Below are 18,467 nucleotides of genomic sequence, written 5' to 3'. Positions count from 1 at the left end.
TAAACACAGGAACAGAAAATAGATTGTTTTAGTGTTCCTTTTCTCTCATACATTTATAAGAGACAATCAGACAGATGATCATGAGTCTCTTACCTTCTAGTGTATCAGCAGCTTCATCTTGCTTCATCTCTCTCAGGTAATGTAGTGTGAGATCAAGAGCTGACTCTTTGATACTGGATCTGTTCTCAATAAAGTCCTTTACAAAGTGTTGTGTGTTCTCTTTTTGTAATATTTTCTTAAACTTCTGCAGTTCATTCTTCAGAAATGTGATTATTTTGCTCTCAAGATCCTACAAACAAAAGTAAGAGAAAATAATTTAAACCAAATTTGCATCTACATTTGGTATAATATCTATATACAACTATAATATCTACAGACCCTTTCCAAAAAATTAGAATATCATGGAAAAGTTTATTTATTTCCATAATTCCATTCAAAACATTAAACTGCCATAGATTATAGATTCAGGGCCCACAACTTAAACGATTTCAAGTATTTAGTTGTTTATTTGTACATAATTTGGGCTTCCAGCTCATAAAACCCACGAAAACAGGATTTCAAAAAATTAGAATACTACATGAAATCACACAGTAATTACACAGTGATACCATGGTCATTGAACCAGGTTTTGGTTCTTTTGGCAGTATGGGCAGGTGCAAATCCTGCTGGGAAAGGAAGTCAGCATCTCCATAAAGCTTGTCTGCTGAAGGAAGCATGAAGTGCTCTGGAGATGTCCTGGTAGATGGCTGCGTTGAGTGGACCAACACCAGCCGATGAAACGGCTCCCCAAACCAACACAGACTGTGGAAACTTCACACAGGACTTCAAGCATCTTGGATTGTGTGCCTCTCCATTCTTCCTCCAGACTCTGGGACCTTGGTTTCCAAATGAGATGCAAAATTTGCTCTCATCAGAAAAGAGGACTTTGGTCCACTGTGCTTTATTAAATCCAGAGTCAACGCAGCCGTCTACCAGGACATTTCCAGAGCACTTCATGCTTCCTTCATTTTCCAGCAGGACATGAACGCGACGCCAAACGCTCAGGCTCAGCTGGAAGAAACATTTATTTACCTGAGACGAGTGGAGAGGAACGAGCGCAGTGCATGCAGTGACATGTCAGAATCACATGTAATAAAATACCTAACTTTATCACTATGAATATAAACAAATAAGATGGCTTTCAATGGGCTACTCACTATCAAGCTAGCATATCGATACTGGTAAAGTTTAAAATATATTTTGTTTGATTCGGTAACAAGCTATATTTATAAGGCAAAGCTAAAAACAGGTTGCATTTATACACGTTTTTCTATTACCATCAGTTACACTGTGATGAAGGTGAATTTCGTGTAAGATTCATAACATATACGGTGTTTTGCATGTAAGAATTTTCATGATGAAAACATTGTTGACTCTGATGAGGACTAACGTTACACTCCGGAGACAAGTACCGCATCGTTGCTTCGTGGACAGGTCCGGGGTCGAGGGCGAAGCAGAGGAGGTCATTTTAAATTTTGAATGCTCTTTCTCTGCCATAATTTTACTCTTCGTAGATCCGAGCCTCTCTTGCACTCCTCAAATCAAACGGGTGCGCGCATATGGGCAGATCTTGTAGCAACAGGGGTGGTAGCCATGGTTGCGAGAGAGAGTGACAGTCGCCCAAACCAATCAATTGTTTCGTCCCGGATGGAAATAATGAGCTGTGTTTATTGCAGATTAAAAGGTCTACAGTCACTCGATTTTTATACTCTCTTTTTCAGAGCACTTACATTTTAATTATGTATTGGTATATAAAGACAGTTTAAACAAACAAAACAAACAAAATTCCTCCCTACCCTACCTTTAAAGGGACACTGTGTGGGATTTTCTCCCATCTAGTGGTGAAATTGTATTTTGCAATCAAACAAATAGTGCTCTCTAGCGCCTCGCTTTTTCAAATGCGTATTGCATCTACGGTAGCCATTATGTACCAAAAAGTAAGGGTGTCACGATTCTCCAAATCCTCGATTCGATTACATTTTCGATTCTAAAGTCACGGTTCGATTCGATTCTCGATTTGTTTGATTGTAAAAAAAAATAAAAAATTGCATCACAATGGCCCTCATTTATCAAAAGTGCGTACACCAAATTTCCAGCGTACACCGGGCGTACACCCAAAACCACGGTGACTTTGAGATTTATCAATATGGACTTTGGCGTACGGCACGCTCAAATCCTACACCTGCTCAGGAGGTGGTGTACGCACGTTTTGAGTGCGGGAATGCGCAGAAAAACAATTCCTAACACCACAAAACGCACTGACAAACTAAAAGATATAATATATTATGACCCACTGTAAAAAAACAGCAACATAGTAATTATAAAATTAAGTGTTTATTTTTGTGCAACATGGACTTCAATGTTTAATTTGTGTGACTTTACCAAAGCATTTGATTTGTAGGCATATGTATTCCTTAAGTTGCGAGCCTGTGCGCTTTACCTGACGTTTTGTTTATACTTTCGCCTGGCTCCGCAGCGCGAGTCTCCGCAGACTGCGCGCGCACCTCCCCAAACGAACGAGGCGTTTATACTCGACGCGCGCGCCGTTGTACTATTCTTTGAAACGATGGTTAGGCCAGGGTTAGGCCCGGCAGGTATGCACGGACTGGGTTTAGAAATGAAAGGCTTTCAATGACCAAAAAAATAATTCAGACTGACAAAATAATAAAAATGCCATTCTTCTTATTTTAAATAATAATAATAATACAAATAATAATAACGACATTCTTCTTCTAAATAACAATAAGCGTCATTAATAATAAAAATCTAGAAATCAATTTTGTTTCTTTCCACTTCCCTGGTTTCGCTTTCTCTTTCTCAAAGAAGTTTCTCTTTAATTTGCCGTCTTCCGTGTGTCCATGGCGTAAAATGAGGGCGTGGGGGGAGCGGAGACTTGAATATATAGGGGCGTGTTATTCTAATGACGATCGTTTTCAGCCGCGGCATTTATCAAGGGCAGGTATTGCGTACACCAGAATTTCAAAGGTACGCACAGCTTCATAAATCAGGCGATGAGAGGAGTGTAAGCATAATCTTACGCCAATATATACGCCCGTTTCTACGCAAGATTGATAAATGAGGGCCAATAAGTGTATTGTGATTGTCACTAACATTTTTCACTAACACTAACATTCAAAACTAAATTTTATTAGGTTTAGTGACAACATGTTACAATGTTTACATGGTACAATTTCTGGTAAGCTATGCTTTTTTATTATTTCAATTCAATTCAATTATTGTGATTTGATTTAATATTGACTCATTTGGATAAACATTAGGTAGGCTACACAAGATTAATAAGGCGTTAATTTGTCTCAAAAAACAAAACAAAAAAACAACTCACCTAATGCTGTAAACATACAGAGAGCCCTATCAACTGGAAGTAGGCTATTATTTAAGGTTAAAAATAATTAAATATAATGCGTTTTTTATTATAATAACATTTTTTTTAATTATATAAGTAAGAAATATAATATGTAATATAGAACACATATGTAGCAAAATACTCTCTATAGCTATTTTTTTCTTGCCAACTACGTGCTATACTATAGCCTATATTATGGTCATTAAATGGCTTTCCTGAGGTAAATGTTACATAATTGTTCTCCAGCTATGTTATTGACCTCTTCACACTGAAGAAAAACACTGATTGATCGATATTATGTATGAGGAATATACATTTCGGTAAGTTGTACTGTATCTTTCAACAGTGTTCGTGTTTTTTTTACTATTAGCTAGTAGAGATGATCGTGCGCTAGGGATCTGTCACGTAACATTTACAAGCGCCAAAACGGTATTTATTGTTTGAATTTCGTAATAAAATTGACAGAATCTGAGAGCTGAGATTTTTTTATATCATGAAGTAACCTGCCCTAATCTGTCGGTCTCCGTGTCCTCTTTGCTTCGTGATTTTTCTGTGCGTGAGAGCTGGCAGCTCTGACCGGCAGAACTTCAACACGCGTGTTTTTTTTTCGCTTGGCAAGCTGAGCTGACGTGACATGGGGGCGTGACAGCATCGACGGTTCCATTTTTTGATTCGATAATCGAGATTGAGCATTAATTTCGATCGATTTCGATTTAAAATCGAAATCGTGACACCCTTACCAAAAAGCTATGACAGGATGTCCTCTAATAGCACTTCATCGAGTTTTCCTTCGGGTTAACTGGTTTATTTCAAACAAACTACAACTTGACACAACAAACAAACGAATGTTACAGTTTTGAACAAACAAAACTTACAACCTTGTTTTTAGGGCCTTCTCTACTTTACTCAATAGCTGCTATTCATCAAAGAGCCTGTTTAACTTTTAACTATGTTCTACTGTCTATATCAGTGTTTCCCAACCTTTTTTCAGTCTAGGCACCCTTTGAAATTTAAAAAAAATGTGTGGCACCCTACACTAGTGTTGTCACGATACTACTTTGATACTGTTGTAAAGTTTTCTTTCTTCAAAGCAGAGACCAGTGAGACAGTTGGGATCGCGTTCAACAGAAGTTATTCTTTATTGAGCGCGGCTGCGGATTCGTCCAACATAATCTAAAGTATATAAATTTACATGGTGTCTTATAGGCATTTTAGGAGGAGGGACTTTTGAAGGTGGAGACAAATTCAAACAAAGCATGTAAATGAGTATACAGGTTAAGGTAACCCACCCCAGACCAGCAGTCTCAATCCAATCAGCATAACCACTCAAATGCATATGTGCTAATCCAATCAGCCAAACGATTCAACGTCTGGACTGTGGTTCTTGCTCCAAGAGCCATTAAAGACAATAGGTTAGCGTCTCCGTGATCTGACTCATTTAACTTACAAAGGAAAAACAGGTCGGGCAGGAATATCTTGCTGTAAACTCAATAATCACTTTCTCAGTTTATATACTATCTAAATTAAAACCTCAAATGCTAAAATCAGTATTCTTCACCGTGATGTTATGTAAGGAAGCATATCTGAAAACATATTCTTAAATTTGAATCCTTCAGTCCCCTCTTTGAGAGTTCTTAAAAACTCTCACAAAAATACAAATTTAGACACATAAAGTTCATTCTTGTAACTGGTGTAAATTACAGGCACATATAACTTGCTCTGTGTTGTTCATCTGTAATTGCATGCTGACACAGAAACGAACATGCAATTTAGGGTCCGTGAATTTTCTCTGCGTTGTGTATTTTTCATTTTCTCTTGTGATAGTTCGTTCAGCAGTGGGTCTGGTTGTCTTCTTGAGGTTGGGGCTTCATACGCAGATGAGACGGTCGTTGCATATGGATCTCGGAAAAGCCATCAAGTTTTATCTGCACACTGTAAGACAGAAAACAGAAAAACAGAGAGCAGTATTTCTTCAAAACACTACGGTTGTAGCAGTTTAAACACTATGGTTCTATCGTTTTCAGAGTCTACTGTTGTCGTTTCATTCTTTCCCTATTTCTTAAAGGTCCCATGACATGCTACTTTTTGTAGGCTTTAATATAGGCCTTAGTGGTCCCTAGTACTGTATCTGAAATCTCTTTCCAAAAATTCAGCCTCGGTGCAGAATTATAGCCACTACAAGCCAGTCCCAGAATGAGCTTCCTTCAGACAGGCCGTTTCGGTGTCTGTAGCTTTAAATACTAATAAGGAGGAGAAAGGCGGCGCAAGGTGGAGGGTGGGTATGGCCTTGACCATCTTGCGCAACGGTACCGTGGCGTGCATGTTTACGTTGGATATATTGCAATGGCACGAAGACACGCAGTCTTTCAAGCATTTCAGTTTGACCCAGAATCGGATCCGGATGAAGAAGTTGCAACTCAGCGGCTCCAGCAGGACGTTTCCGAATGGTTAGTTTAAAATATTATGTCTGGATACGGTAATTTATTCGGATGGTTTACAGTTATTATCATGTAGCTAACGCTAACATACTGTTGCCTTTTCATGAGAGATCTGTAACGTCTGTATTTATCTTATTAAAATTACATCAAGCTCTGCGATCTTGAAATGCGGATATCGCGCGCGCCATATAACCAACAGGAAAACGGTTATCCAAATAACAAAGAAATGTACAACACTCGCGTTACAGTGTGTGTAACTTGATGCTGTCTACCTTTACATTAGCGCAAGTAACTGCATAGCTAATGTGACAGCCACATTCTACGTGTAACAAGCTAGGTAACCATAAACAGTAAAGCAACACACTTATATATAATTTGTTGACTTACTTGTCCGAGGTGTGTAGCTGAGCCAAAGAGAGTGATCCAGACTTTAGTTTCAGACGTTCAGCAAGCCCAGCTCTGTATTGACCCTTCAGTGTTCATTTGTACATCCAATTATTGAGCAATTGTTATGCTTCGCTCGCTCAAAAGCCATAATAGCTCTCGTGGACAAACTAAAATCGCGCGCGCGCGTTCCTACTTCCTATCGCATTTTCTCATGGGCGGAAAATATTCTCTGGGCGGGCAAAGCAGAGACAGGGGAGGTAACATTTTCTCCTTATGACGTCATAAAGAGGAGATTCAAGATCAGCGCGTATGAGCCTCCATTTTCTCAAAGGCAGAGAAAGATAGCAAAAGCTCGATTTACACCGATTGAAATTTCTAGAAACTTGGGGACCATATACAGGCTAGGGGAACTCATATTAATGTTAAAAAACCTCAGAAAGTGAAAATTTCATGTCATGGGACCTTTAATTTATTTGACACCTATGGACCAGTGAGGTAAGGATGGACTAAATCGGGAAAGGCCTATGAGGTAGTGTCTTCACCCTGAGTTCACCCCCGAACGCCTGTTGCGTCAGTTCTTCCCAGGGCACCTCACTTGTCCGTGTCCTATTCTGTCCCTGTGTTGTGTACACACTGTACAGTGTGTGAGAAAATTGGCACATTTCCATTCTCCAGTGAAACATCAGTCCTAATAAACATAATTAACAGAGGATGGTGTCTGATTGTAATGTTCTGCAGTAACATTTAAGGCCGTGACTATACTTAATGTCCCCCAAACAAAGGCTGTGACAGTCAATAAGTCTTTCATCTTTGTTGTGAGTTACTGGGGAGATTAAGCAATCACAGCCCAAATTGCTAACACCTCAAAAAGCTTACCCACGAGTCCAATGACGAGGGGAGGGGTTGCTTCAAAGTAGCAAACAAATGTAGTACAATCTGCATAACGTTGTTAACTTGTCTTAAGTTATTTTTGTTTTTTCTACATTCTTTTCCAAAATGTCCGTGCTTGCCACAGTAAGAACAACTGGCTTCTCTAGGACTTTTGCGTTTCTGTTTCTCTGAATTTACCTTAAAAGAAGCTGCTGCAATTTTTACTCTTGCCTGGACATCAGAGTCTCTTTCCCAAGTAGCTAACTTGTCCAAAACAACTGCAAGTTGTTTTGCAGGGTTCTACTGGACCATGTTAGTTCTAAGTAAGGCAATGCATTTTTATGTTCTGACAGAAGTCCCTGAAACCATGTGCGAACTAGGGGACCATTATCACCTAGCATCTTTTCTGCAGTATCTGCAATTCCACTGTACACTGCAACTACCTGACAGAACCTCTCAGTATATTCACTCACAGTTTCTTCTTTCTCTTGTACACAATTGGTAATTTTCGACCAGTCCACTTTCGGTCCAACAATGTCCTTTAACACTTTCAGAACTTCCTCTCTCAATTCATCTTTACTGGCTTGTTGCAGTTCAGAATTGTTTACAGCACTTTCAAAATCATTGAATTCTGACTCAGTCAAGATCTGTGATATTAGCTGGGTGATTTCAGCTAGAGTCATATCATAGAGCCGCATCTTTTTGGACAACTCTCTCCTAAACTCAGAAAAATTTCTTTGCACTGATGGCAAACTTTCAGCAATTCTCTTGATCTCTTTAGGACCTAAAGATGTTTTGACTGCTTGTGGTTGCAATATGGGGGTTGCAAATGAAACTGTATGAACACCTTTTCCCTGAGGCTTTTGTCTAGCTACGCACACTTCAACTGCATTTACATTTGCATTGACCTTGTCCTCTATACTATCAAAAGACTGTAAAGCAGGATAGCTTTCATCTGACTGTTGGTGTTCTAATTCACATTTGGTTGAGGCTTTGTTATGGCCCACCTTTGTCTTGAGACAGGACATGTGAGTCTGCAATTGTTTGTTCTGATCGGTTAATTTAGCAATAAACTGACCTTGTTCTTGTGCAATGGATAAGCTAAATTCTCTGTGACAACAGATAATGGCTTTGACATCGTTCTTGCGAATACTTTCTCCTAGTACCTTCTTACAATCTTCAATTGTCCACACTCTGTCGGCATCAATGCCAAATTTCTTTGTTAAATTCAATCTGACTTTCTCAGTCATGATGGAGTCCATGTGCTCTGATAACAAAGACTTGAATTCACTATCTGTCCAAAAAGGTGTAATCTGTCTAGTACTTTTCCTAAACATTTTGTGAATTTCTGTTACCACAAACAAACACTAAAAAAATGTCTCTCTACTGTCTTGCAAACAGAGGGTACAATCTTATTAGCACATGAGGCTAAATCTAATTCTAAAGCTAATTCTCTAGCTTACAGATAGGTCTTCTCTAGCAAGAACATACACACAATATTAACATGTAACTGTTAATCTTCCCTGCCAACAACAGAGGGTCAATTTCATCTCTTAAAGAAAACTTTTTAGAGGCTCATCTTTAGTTAACCAAACTCTACAGCTGTTTGTTAACTACTTCTCTGAACGGCGCAGAGGATAACATTTGTACTGGTCTGCATTGGTTCTTTGAATGGAGTGAGAACTCACCAAATCGTTGGTTGTACAGAAAAATTTCGTCTGGAACTCAGTCAGCTTTGTTGAGATCTTTGAGCTTGAAGTTTCAAGATTCAGTCTGGAACTCAGTCAGGCATTGAGATCTTTTTGGAGCTTGAAGTTTTCAATCTGGAGGAAGCTGGAAAGATTCAGTCTGGCAATCTTTGTCAGATCTTTTGTTGAGCTTGAAGTTTCAAGATTCAGTTCTTTGAGCTTAAAATTCTTTGAGTTTCCTTTGTCTCCATCCGGGTCACGGCACCATCTGTTGTAAAGTTTTCTTTCTTCAAAGCAGAGACCAGTGAGACAGTTGGGATCGCGTTCAACAGAAGTTATTCTTTATTGAGCGCGGCTGCGGATTCGTCCAACATAATCTAAAGTATATAAATTTACATGGTGTCTTATAGGCATTTTAGGAGGAGGGACTTTTGAAGGTGGAGACAAATTCAAACAAAGCATTTAAATGAGTATACAGGTTAAGGTAACCCACCCCAGACCAGCAGTCTCAATCCAATCAGCATAACCACTCAAATGCATATGTGCTAATCCAATCAGCCAAACGATTCAACGTCTGGACTGTGGTTCTTGCTCCAAGAGCCATTAAAGACAATAGGTTAGCGTCTCCGTGATCTGACTCATTTAACTTACAAAGGAAAAACAGGTCGGGCAGGAATATCTTGCTGTAAACTCAATAATCACTTTCTCAGTTTATATACTATCTAAATTAAAACCTCAAATGCTAAAATCAGTATTCTTCACCGTGATGTTATGTAAGGAAGCACATCTGAAAACATATTCTTAAATTTGAATCCTTCAATACTATACCTTGAAATGTGCTGTTTTTTTTTTTTTTTTTTTTTTTTTGATGTGCACAAATAAGTGACAAGTACCATAAGATTTTCCTCTTCCTGTTCCTTTTTTTTCTTCTTTTTTTTTTTGTTCATGCATGTTATGAATGTATGAATGAAACATTTATGTATGACTTGACTTAATGCAATAAATAAATATATAAATAAATAAATAAATAAATAAATAAATAAATAAATATTCAATACCACAGAGAAGAACTGCCGTATAGGCCTACTGTCATATAGATATATCTATAAGGTTTTTTTTTTTGTCCATCCATTTAAAATCTAGGAAATCATTCATTTCTTCTGAAGAGATCACTTTACATAATGACATATTCAATTAAGGTTTTTTATTCATATATAAACATTGCTCAATTACCATTGCAAATCTCACCTAAATGTTTGCTCACTCAGTGTATGGGATAATTATTGGGATAATAATTGGGATAATGGGATAATTATTAGGATAATTTTGTTATAATTGCACAAGATAGCTTGTTTTTAATATATTTTATGTAATAATTTCACAGTAAATCTCCAAATTAATGTAGAAACATCATAAAGACAGTATATTTCAAATAATTGTTTAATGGCATCTTTTTATGAATGAAGAGTTATTTGATTCTGATGTCACTGCTGCACTGTCACATGTGGATCCCACAAGCGTCCCATTTTCTCACAACTCTTACCGTTCATTTAAGACTTTATTTAACCAATTTAAGACTGCTCTCATGAGGATACTCAAAGCGAAAGCGCGAAAGAGAAGTCGATTCTGGCGCGCGTCGTCTGTCAGCATCACAGACAGTGCATTCTCTTTTGTATTTTCTCGCTTGCATGGTTAGAAGCATTTGCATGAAGAAGAACGTGATTATAATGTAACGCTAGCCAAAGGATGACAGAAAAAAAATCGTATGCTGCTTTAATTGCGTTAAATATTTTTAACGCGTTAAACTGAAAAACATTAATCGCACGCGGCAAGACGGACGTTGTGACAATGTTTTCGTGTTTATTTGACTGTAAGCGCATCAATGAAAAATAGGCAGCTTTATGTGGACGCACTGGAAATGAGGCACGGGAATAAAATCACGCGCAAGCGCAACCTCCGCAATTCAACGCCGAAAACCTATGATTTGCATTTTTATTATAAATTTGTGCGCATTATTTGTTGTTATTAGAGACTTCCGAGGATCCGAGATTGATGGTAAAAAATTTTTTTTTACACATTTTAGCAATTTTTAAATGTTTGATGTTTTTACACGGCACCCCTGCTCTCGCCAGAAGGCACCCAAGGGTGCTGCGTCACCCCGGTTGGGAAACGCTGGTCTATATAGGCTAATAAAGTAGGCTACACAACCAAGCAATAAAAAAAAAGCCTGTTATTAAGACCGTAACATTGACTTAACTGTCGAGAAGAAAGCAGGCAACTTCAGCGTCTCTTTTGAAAGCTTTCTCCTGCATTAGCTATCCTGACATTATAACCCTTGTTTTTGTAATCTCCGGTCACGTTTCCTTTTACGGTCTTATTGTGGACTTTTCGACGAAGAGGACTCGTTATCCTGTGACTTAACCGTGCAGTGCAGCCTTTTAAACTTGCCGGGGCAGCGACAAAAGCGCCTCTCACTGCTCTGCTCCGTTTCTGCTGGTTTCAGTCACGTGACGCGGGCTCTGAACGAAAACGCGTTGTGGAAACGCGTTGGCCTAGTACTTTTTGTCCCTCTCTGCTATTATAGTTTTTCAAGATGGCGGAACTACATGGAAGCCTTCGTGGACCTACCCGTCCAATGTATATAAAGATAATAAATTCTTCGTTTACGAGGATAAGTCAGATCATTGGCAGAGGTATTTGTACACCATTGAGGACATATTTATGAATAAAAATATTGATTTTAGATAATAAAATACCTAAAAAGTTACACATTGTCCCTTTAAAAGACTTACATGTTATCCAGCTGTTATTTTTTATAAATAGAAAAATAAAAAATATATAAGTGCTTTAAAGGAAAAATAGTGATATGGGGGAATTACATTACATTTCTTTGTTCAATAACTGTCACATATTCTAGGCCTACTGTTTTCATCCGTTCACCACCAGAGGTCACCTGTTCACCATTAAGACTTTTTCACTGTACACAAAGTTACAGGTTACCCTGGACTACATTTCCCATGTTCCATGGCTTTAATTATTTCCACACCTGTAGTCAATCACAGGGACTATAAAACACTGATGCACAAGCTCACCAATTGCTGAGTATTGTTAGCCTATAGTACTGTCTAGCTGATAGCATCTTTATGGAGCCTATTGTAGTGTTCCTAGTCTTAATCTTGCTTGTTTGCCCTTGTTTTGATCCTGGCCTGGTTTCCCGTGTTCTGCCCTCTCTCTTCCTGCTCTGGACTCTTGCTCGCCTAGGATTACCTCTTTCATCTTGCCCTTTTTGGATACTGTTTGCCTGATGCCTGGACTTTAGCCTGGTTAGCTTGTTTATCCTCTTGCCTTGTCCACTGGATTATGGTCTCCGCTTGTTTACCTTCGTCTGTCCCTGGAATGCTCATTGTCTTGTCCATATCATACCTGTATGCCTTTGTTTGGGCCCCTACCTGTTCTAAACTCATCTCTTGTAAATAAAAGGCTTTGCATATGGATCCGCACGCCTCTTGTCTCAGTTCCATTGTAACAATAACATATTTGTTGTTGTAAATATTAAACATTTATAAAAATGTGTTTTCCTACTTGGAAGATTCCTAGAAGATTGTCTTTGAAATTCTCGTGGTTCCTGTGAGTCTGAACGTCTGAGTCTAATGTCTCGTATTGAAGCCTGTAATCAAATAAATAAAATAAATACAGATTTTCCAGGAAAAAATTCACAGAAAGAGAAAAGGCATTAGCTGTGAATACTCTGATAAATATTTATCAGATCAAATTGTTGGGTATTCAATGATAAATAATGATAAATATTTTATCTAAAAATTTTTCATGATTGGTATTCACTGATACAACTTTAAAACACAGTCAATGTGTGACAAAAAATTAGAAACTCATGAAATACCTTTTATTAGATGGTGTTTTCTCACTGAAGTTTGGTACTCTATCTTTAGACTGATCACTCTTCAGAGACACAGAGCTGGACACATGTGAGCCTGATCTTACACTGATGACACAAAGAACAGAGAGAAAACACTTTAGTACAGGAGATACTTTAGTCTCATTTGAAAAGGTTAAATGTTTCAAATAGTAATTAAATGCAGTATAGCTGTGCATTTGTCCATTTGTGACCACAGTCGGATGGATAAACATATATACGTTTAGTTTCATGATCTATTTTCCATAGTGTATTTATGTCTCCTTGTGGCTGCCTGTGTAATTGTGTTACTGAATGAGTTTCATAAGATTCCCAGGAATCGAGTTTTATTGTGGCTAATTGTTTTATTCAGTCAAGTTCATTCACATAAACCACTGTAGACAAATAATACAACAATGTAATGTAAACACACAAAATACCTTTTATTAGATGATGGTGTTTTCTCACTGAAGTTTGGTGGTCCACCTTTAGACCGATCACTCTTCAGAGACACAGAGCTGGACACATGTGAGCCTGATCTTACACTGATGACACAAAGAACAGAGAGAAAACACTTTAGTAAAGGAGGATCAACTGTGTCTGAAACACATCTGTGTCTTTATCTAATCCTCCACAGAAATACACACACTCACACAATTTACAGTTTTTTAGTTAACTACTATTTTACTGCCTCACATTAGTTAAACGATTACATTAATATACATGAGAACGATTAAATATGTTAAAAAATACGTCACTCTAATTTAAGAGACTATGTCAAGTTTTTGATTATTGACAGAAATAGAGAGCAGAAATGTCTGTGTGACACAGTTGTGTCTGCATACTTGAATTAAAGTAAGTGTATAGTTGTTTCCTAATGTTTGTCAATAATTGTATGATCTAAAAACTAAGTGTGCTTGCTGAAAGCAGCACACTTATTGTTCTTCTTAAGTTTTCTTATTATTATTATTATTATTCCCGGGAGAAAAATTTTGGCCAGCTTCTGCGCCTAGGCCCTTTGAGACAGAGACACCGTTCCAACTTTAAAACGTACGGTCAGTACCGGTGTAAGTTGCTCGCGAAGATGACATCACGAGTCCATGTCGTTCGTCCGCCATAGTGGATTGAACAGAAAGCGAATCTAAAGTTTCACAGGTCACAAATTTGGTCCGAACTTCACGAAACTGGACGTACATGATCCTTGGACCAAGCCTCACAAAAGTTACTAGAAGGATTTTTGATTTTTGGAAGCGTTTGCCCGTCACAGCCAAACGAAATCAGCGGCGTAGTCGCCAAACAGGAAGTCGTCCATATCTCAGGAACTCTGTCACGTATCGAAACCAAACTTTGTACATGAACTCGGGGAATAATGTGAGGAAGCACAAGATCTGAATTTTTTTTATTTCAGCCTAATAGACAAACCCATTTACCAATGTCTATGCAAGAGTTTCCTCACACTTTTAATGTTAATGCATTTAGACAGTAGGTGGCACTGTTGTATTACATTTCACAGAGCTGCCAAGTCAGTGTTAACTGCATTCGTTTTTACTAGGTTTGTCTTAATAAATGCAGGCATGAATTTCATTTTTTGCATTGGTCTAATTTAATCATCATCTGTATTTATTAATATATACAGATTTGTATGCATGAATTGTGCATTTCCAGTTCTCAAAGCAGTTAATAACAAAAAAAAAAAAAACAACTTTATACAAAATACATCATGCTCTTCTTCGCTAACCGATCAAACAATTCATTGTCTGTGGCTGTGTTTGTGCGCACGGGAAATATGCTGCGCATAACAATAGAAAACAAGGAGAAACGCACAGTCACATGCTCAAACAATCAACAACGTCGCTCTCCATTTGACCGTAAGTGGACTGCGAAGTGGACTTCACAGGGTTTTCCGCCATCTTAAGTTAGATTGTAATCCGAAGGGAGCGAACATGTTCAGTTCGAAGGGCACTGCGCACGGCATAGGGAATAAGGGAACATCGATATCACTTCACAGGAAGTGGAGAGCGAAGATCACCCAACTGTCATTTCACGCACCACGTCATCACCAGTCAGAACGGTCATAACTAACGATGGAGGAGTTTACGTATATGTGTAAGTATTCATACATTTCGCCATTGTTATACAAATGACAGTATTTTTAACGGTTATTGTTGTGAATTTAACATATACTATTTTTGATGATTATAATTTACCTCAGTGAATGCAGCCAGCTTAGCTAGTTTGTGAAGTAAAGTGATTTTATTTTAGGTAGTTGTAAAATACTGCAATATAATTGTAAATATATAATATAATAATAAAAAATAAAATATGAATGTAGTCCTATATATATTTATGTTATATCATAATCTGCGCGACTCCGTCGTTGACTTTCTTTGATGACATTTGCAGGGCGTTTCAAATGAGCGGCTATTTTCAGTGAAGTCCACTTTAACTGATATACCGTGCTCAGGGAGTAGGGGAGCAGTGAACATTGCGTATGGACCCTGTCGAATGGAACGCACATTAGATGTGTAAAAACAAGTGGAAAGCACGAGCGCACCGCTGTCTCCTTTCCACAAGCGCTTGTTCTCCTGTGGCGTCTGTTGTTGCTATGCAACCGTGAACTGCGCTCTCCATAATGACAAGAGCTGTGTCTGAAATCGCTCCCTATCCACTATATAGTGCACTATTTAGGGTGTCGGCCATTTTGTAGTGGTGTCCGAATTCTGAGTGAACGACATCATTCCCTACATTCTTCACTACTTTTACCCACAATCCTCTCTGAATTCGAGTGTACATAGGATGTAGTACACTTGCTGCGACACTATTTCCCACAATCCAACACAATAAGGCGATAGAGCGCAAATGAAAAATAAACAAAAATGTAACCATGGCAACGGTGCACGCGAGTTAGAAAACAATCATTTATAAGACCAGACGCCTGGTTATTTATTTATATATACCGTTATATCTATATTTGAATAAACAAATGTGTTGTGTAGTGTTTTGTTCTCTTTTATTTTCACATATAAATGTAAAAAGTAAATAAATATGAGAAGCAAGTGTTTTTATTATCTTTTTTTTTTATCAAATAACGCAATAAACGTGAAAAATACATACATACAATTGTTACATACAATTCATACAGCCAAAAAAAGGAAATATTAAAGATGGGTAGGTAATGTTTATGACAAATTGTCTGAGCTCTCTGGCGCGTGATAATTATGTCAGCGTCCGAATTCTTTGCTGATGTAGTGCACTCAACTGCCATTCACTATGTAGGGATTAGTGAACGAGTGAGCGGTTTCAGACACAGCTAAGGAAGTATCAGCAAAAGATTAATAGATTTCTAGCCCTTGCATTAGCTTTACTACTAGATATATTTATGGAGATGGAAAATAATAAGGCGCCCTGTACAGCTATGATCAGCTGTTCGGCCGAGCATTCAATGTTGTTACGCTGCAAGCTGATGGTTCGTTGCTGCCGCGCTCTATCACTCGCACACCATAAAGAGCAACATGTTTCAATTTCGTGATTAAAATGACATAATTTGGAAGCGGATAATTTCTTCACAAACAGCTCATTATGACTCAATGTTAGAATGCTGCACCTACACTCGATAGTGTGAATAAGATCAGCGCAACGCAGACCACTGCATTGACAGGGTAAAACATATGATTTGTCTACGGCCAGGGCTCAGCGGAAGACAGAAAATGCCGGTCCAGGACTGATTGAGGAATTAAATTCAAAAATAAAAGACAGTTTTACATATTTTTTCTCGCATTCTTGCATTTTTTCTCGCATCTCGCATCTATCCACTACCTGCTAACGTTAGTGCACTGCACCCGAGCAAGCACACTTTGCAGTTCCTCCGGAAATGCATTTTTCTAGTTTGGATTAATTCAGCGTCTGGAAGGTTATTAACAAATTATTAACTGTGGTATTTTCTATAGAGCAAACAGGGCTTAATTTAATAAGTTAAAAATTGAAGTTGTGTAAAGCATTTGCAAATCTAAAACAATGCTTAAATTTTAGTTATTGACAGGGAAACACAAAGTCCAGTGGAGTTTAAACTGATGAAAACAGACGCAGTCTTACCTGTGTTTCTCTGAGAGACTCGTCTGAGAGAGAGAGTCCTTTCCTCTTTCCTCTGACATACTGCAGCTAAACTGACACTGAAAACTGATCAGCACTGCTTTCTGGAAACACTCAATCCTTCAGCATCACCTGGAGATGACACCATTTTACACAGATGAAGAACATCTTATTTAAGACAATAATGAAGAATGCTGAGTTATCATCAACAACAGCAACAGCAAAAACTATCTAGAAAATAAAGTGAGTTACAGACAAATATATTGCCATGTAAAATAACCGAATTGTCTTAATCATTTCTGATTGTTTAATGAGTTTAACTGACTCTAAATATTAATTCATTGGGGAAAAGCAATTGTGTTTAAAACTTTGAGTGAGAAAATTTAACCTGATTTGTTATATTCTCTATTACAGTTTATCATTTTACAATCATATTTACCCAATCTTTATTAATTGTTGAATCGTTTGTCATTTAATCATTACTTCAAGTTCACAATGATGGTTGATTTCATTATTTTCAAAAGATCCTAAAATAACTGATTGAGTAAAAGTAAGCAGAATTATAAAATGCATACTGTATATAATCGTAATTGCTATATATGAACTGAAATATTCAGTTTAATAACAGCAGATTGTTGTTCATTGACGTTAGGCTTCATCTGTCTGTCTACTGTAAATGTCTGCTTCAAAAATACTTTCGATTTCACATCACAAAAACAACAGCCTAAAACTGAAGAGGAAATGGAAGAAAACTTTCAGAAACATATTCATGTTCAATAACCCTTTCTCAATAAAACTTCATGTTTTAACTTAAAAATATTGTAATTTCTGGCAGATTCTTCGTCTGTTCGGAGTAGCAGAAGAACAGCCTTCTGTAACTTCACATTTAAATCTCGCTTAATAAACAATATAAAGTTCCTAATAATTACAAATGACTGTAATGGAGAATGTATTAAACTTACTTGCAGTCTTGTCCACTAAGAAGAGAGTTTATCAGTATTTTAAACTCAGTAACGCTTGTTGTCAGTCCGCGCGCGTCGTTCTCAGAATCTCTTGCTAGTCTCGATGGATTGTGGATTAAACTCATAAATGGCCGCGAGTGTTTTTAATGAGCAACAGGTTTAGGTGTCAACAGGTGTTGTTTCTTTCGTTTTCCTCTTCTTCGTGTGTGTTTTACAGGAGGGTTTGGAACAGCTGAACAGTTGCACACCGACACCTACTGCACTGGAGCGGGATATTATACCACATATATCTCTAATCCTGTTTAAAACCTCTTAAATACACATTTCAACAGTGCATCTGTTATATTCCCTGTTTCTGGACTGTTATCTAAGATGCTGGATATTGTAAATGGCTGACATCCTAAGGTTTGTATTATACATTCAATCATTTTGTTGTATATAGAGAGCCTAGTCCCTCCCCTCCGCTTCCGGCTCATGGGACCTTATTTCGGAAAAAATATGTAGCCCATGTCAGTGGCGATAGACAATTGTCCTGCAAAATGATGAGGTTTTTTGTAAGAAAAACATTGCGAGCAAATGTCGAATTCTTGTTTGAAATATAAATCAACAACGTAAGAGGCTTAGGCTTTTTTTATTTATTTTTTTACGAAAAAAAAAAAACGAATAAAGGGGCCGTTTTCTCGTTTATGCTCATTTCATTTCAAATTGGAAAATAAACTA

General features: G+C 37.7%; 1 protein-coding gene across 1 annotated transcript in view; it reads right to left on the bottom strand.

The window, feature by feature from the left end:
* LOC308695880 (NACHT, LRR and PYD domains-containing protein 3-like) overlaps positions 1–17,953 on the bottom strand; it is a 108,773-nt gene extending 90,820 nt beyond the window's left edge. Inside the window, exons 1-6 of the mRNA XM_081374140.1 lie at positions 17,748–17,953; positions 16,789–16,917; positions 13,137–13,241; positions 12,685–12,786; positions 12,369–12,453; positions 94–289 (exon numbers count right to left, since the gene is read on the bottom strand). Coding sequence (XP_081230266.1) covers positions 94–289; positions 12,369–12,453; positions 12,685–12,786; positions 13,137–13,241; positions 16,789–16,847 — 547 coding nt within the window. The 5' untranslated portion in view covers positions 16,848–16,917; positions 17,748–17,953. The remainder of the gene's footprint in view (positions 1–93; positions 290–12,368; positions 12,454–12,684; positions 12,787–13,136; positions 13,242–16,788; positions 16,918–17,747) is intronic.
* Positions 17,954–18,467: the final 514 nt, after the last annotated feature.

Source organism: Scardinius erythrophthalmus, assembly GCF_964197995.2.
Source record: "Scardinius erythrophthalmus genome assembly, chromosome: 9".
Lineage (NCBI taxonomy): Eukaryota > Metazoa > Chordata > Actinopteri > Cypriniformes > Leuciscidae > Scardinius > Scardinius erythrophthalmus.
Note: the sequence above shows the minus strand (reverse complement) of the source record. Positions and strands in the feature narration are given on the sequence as shown.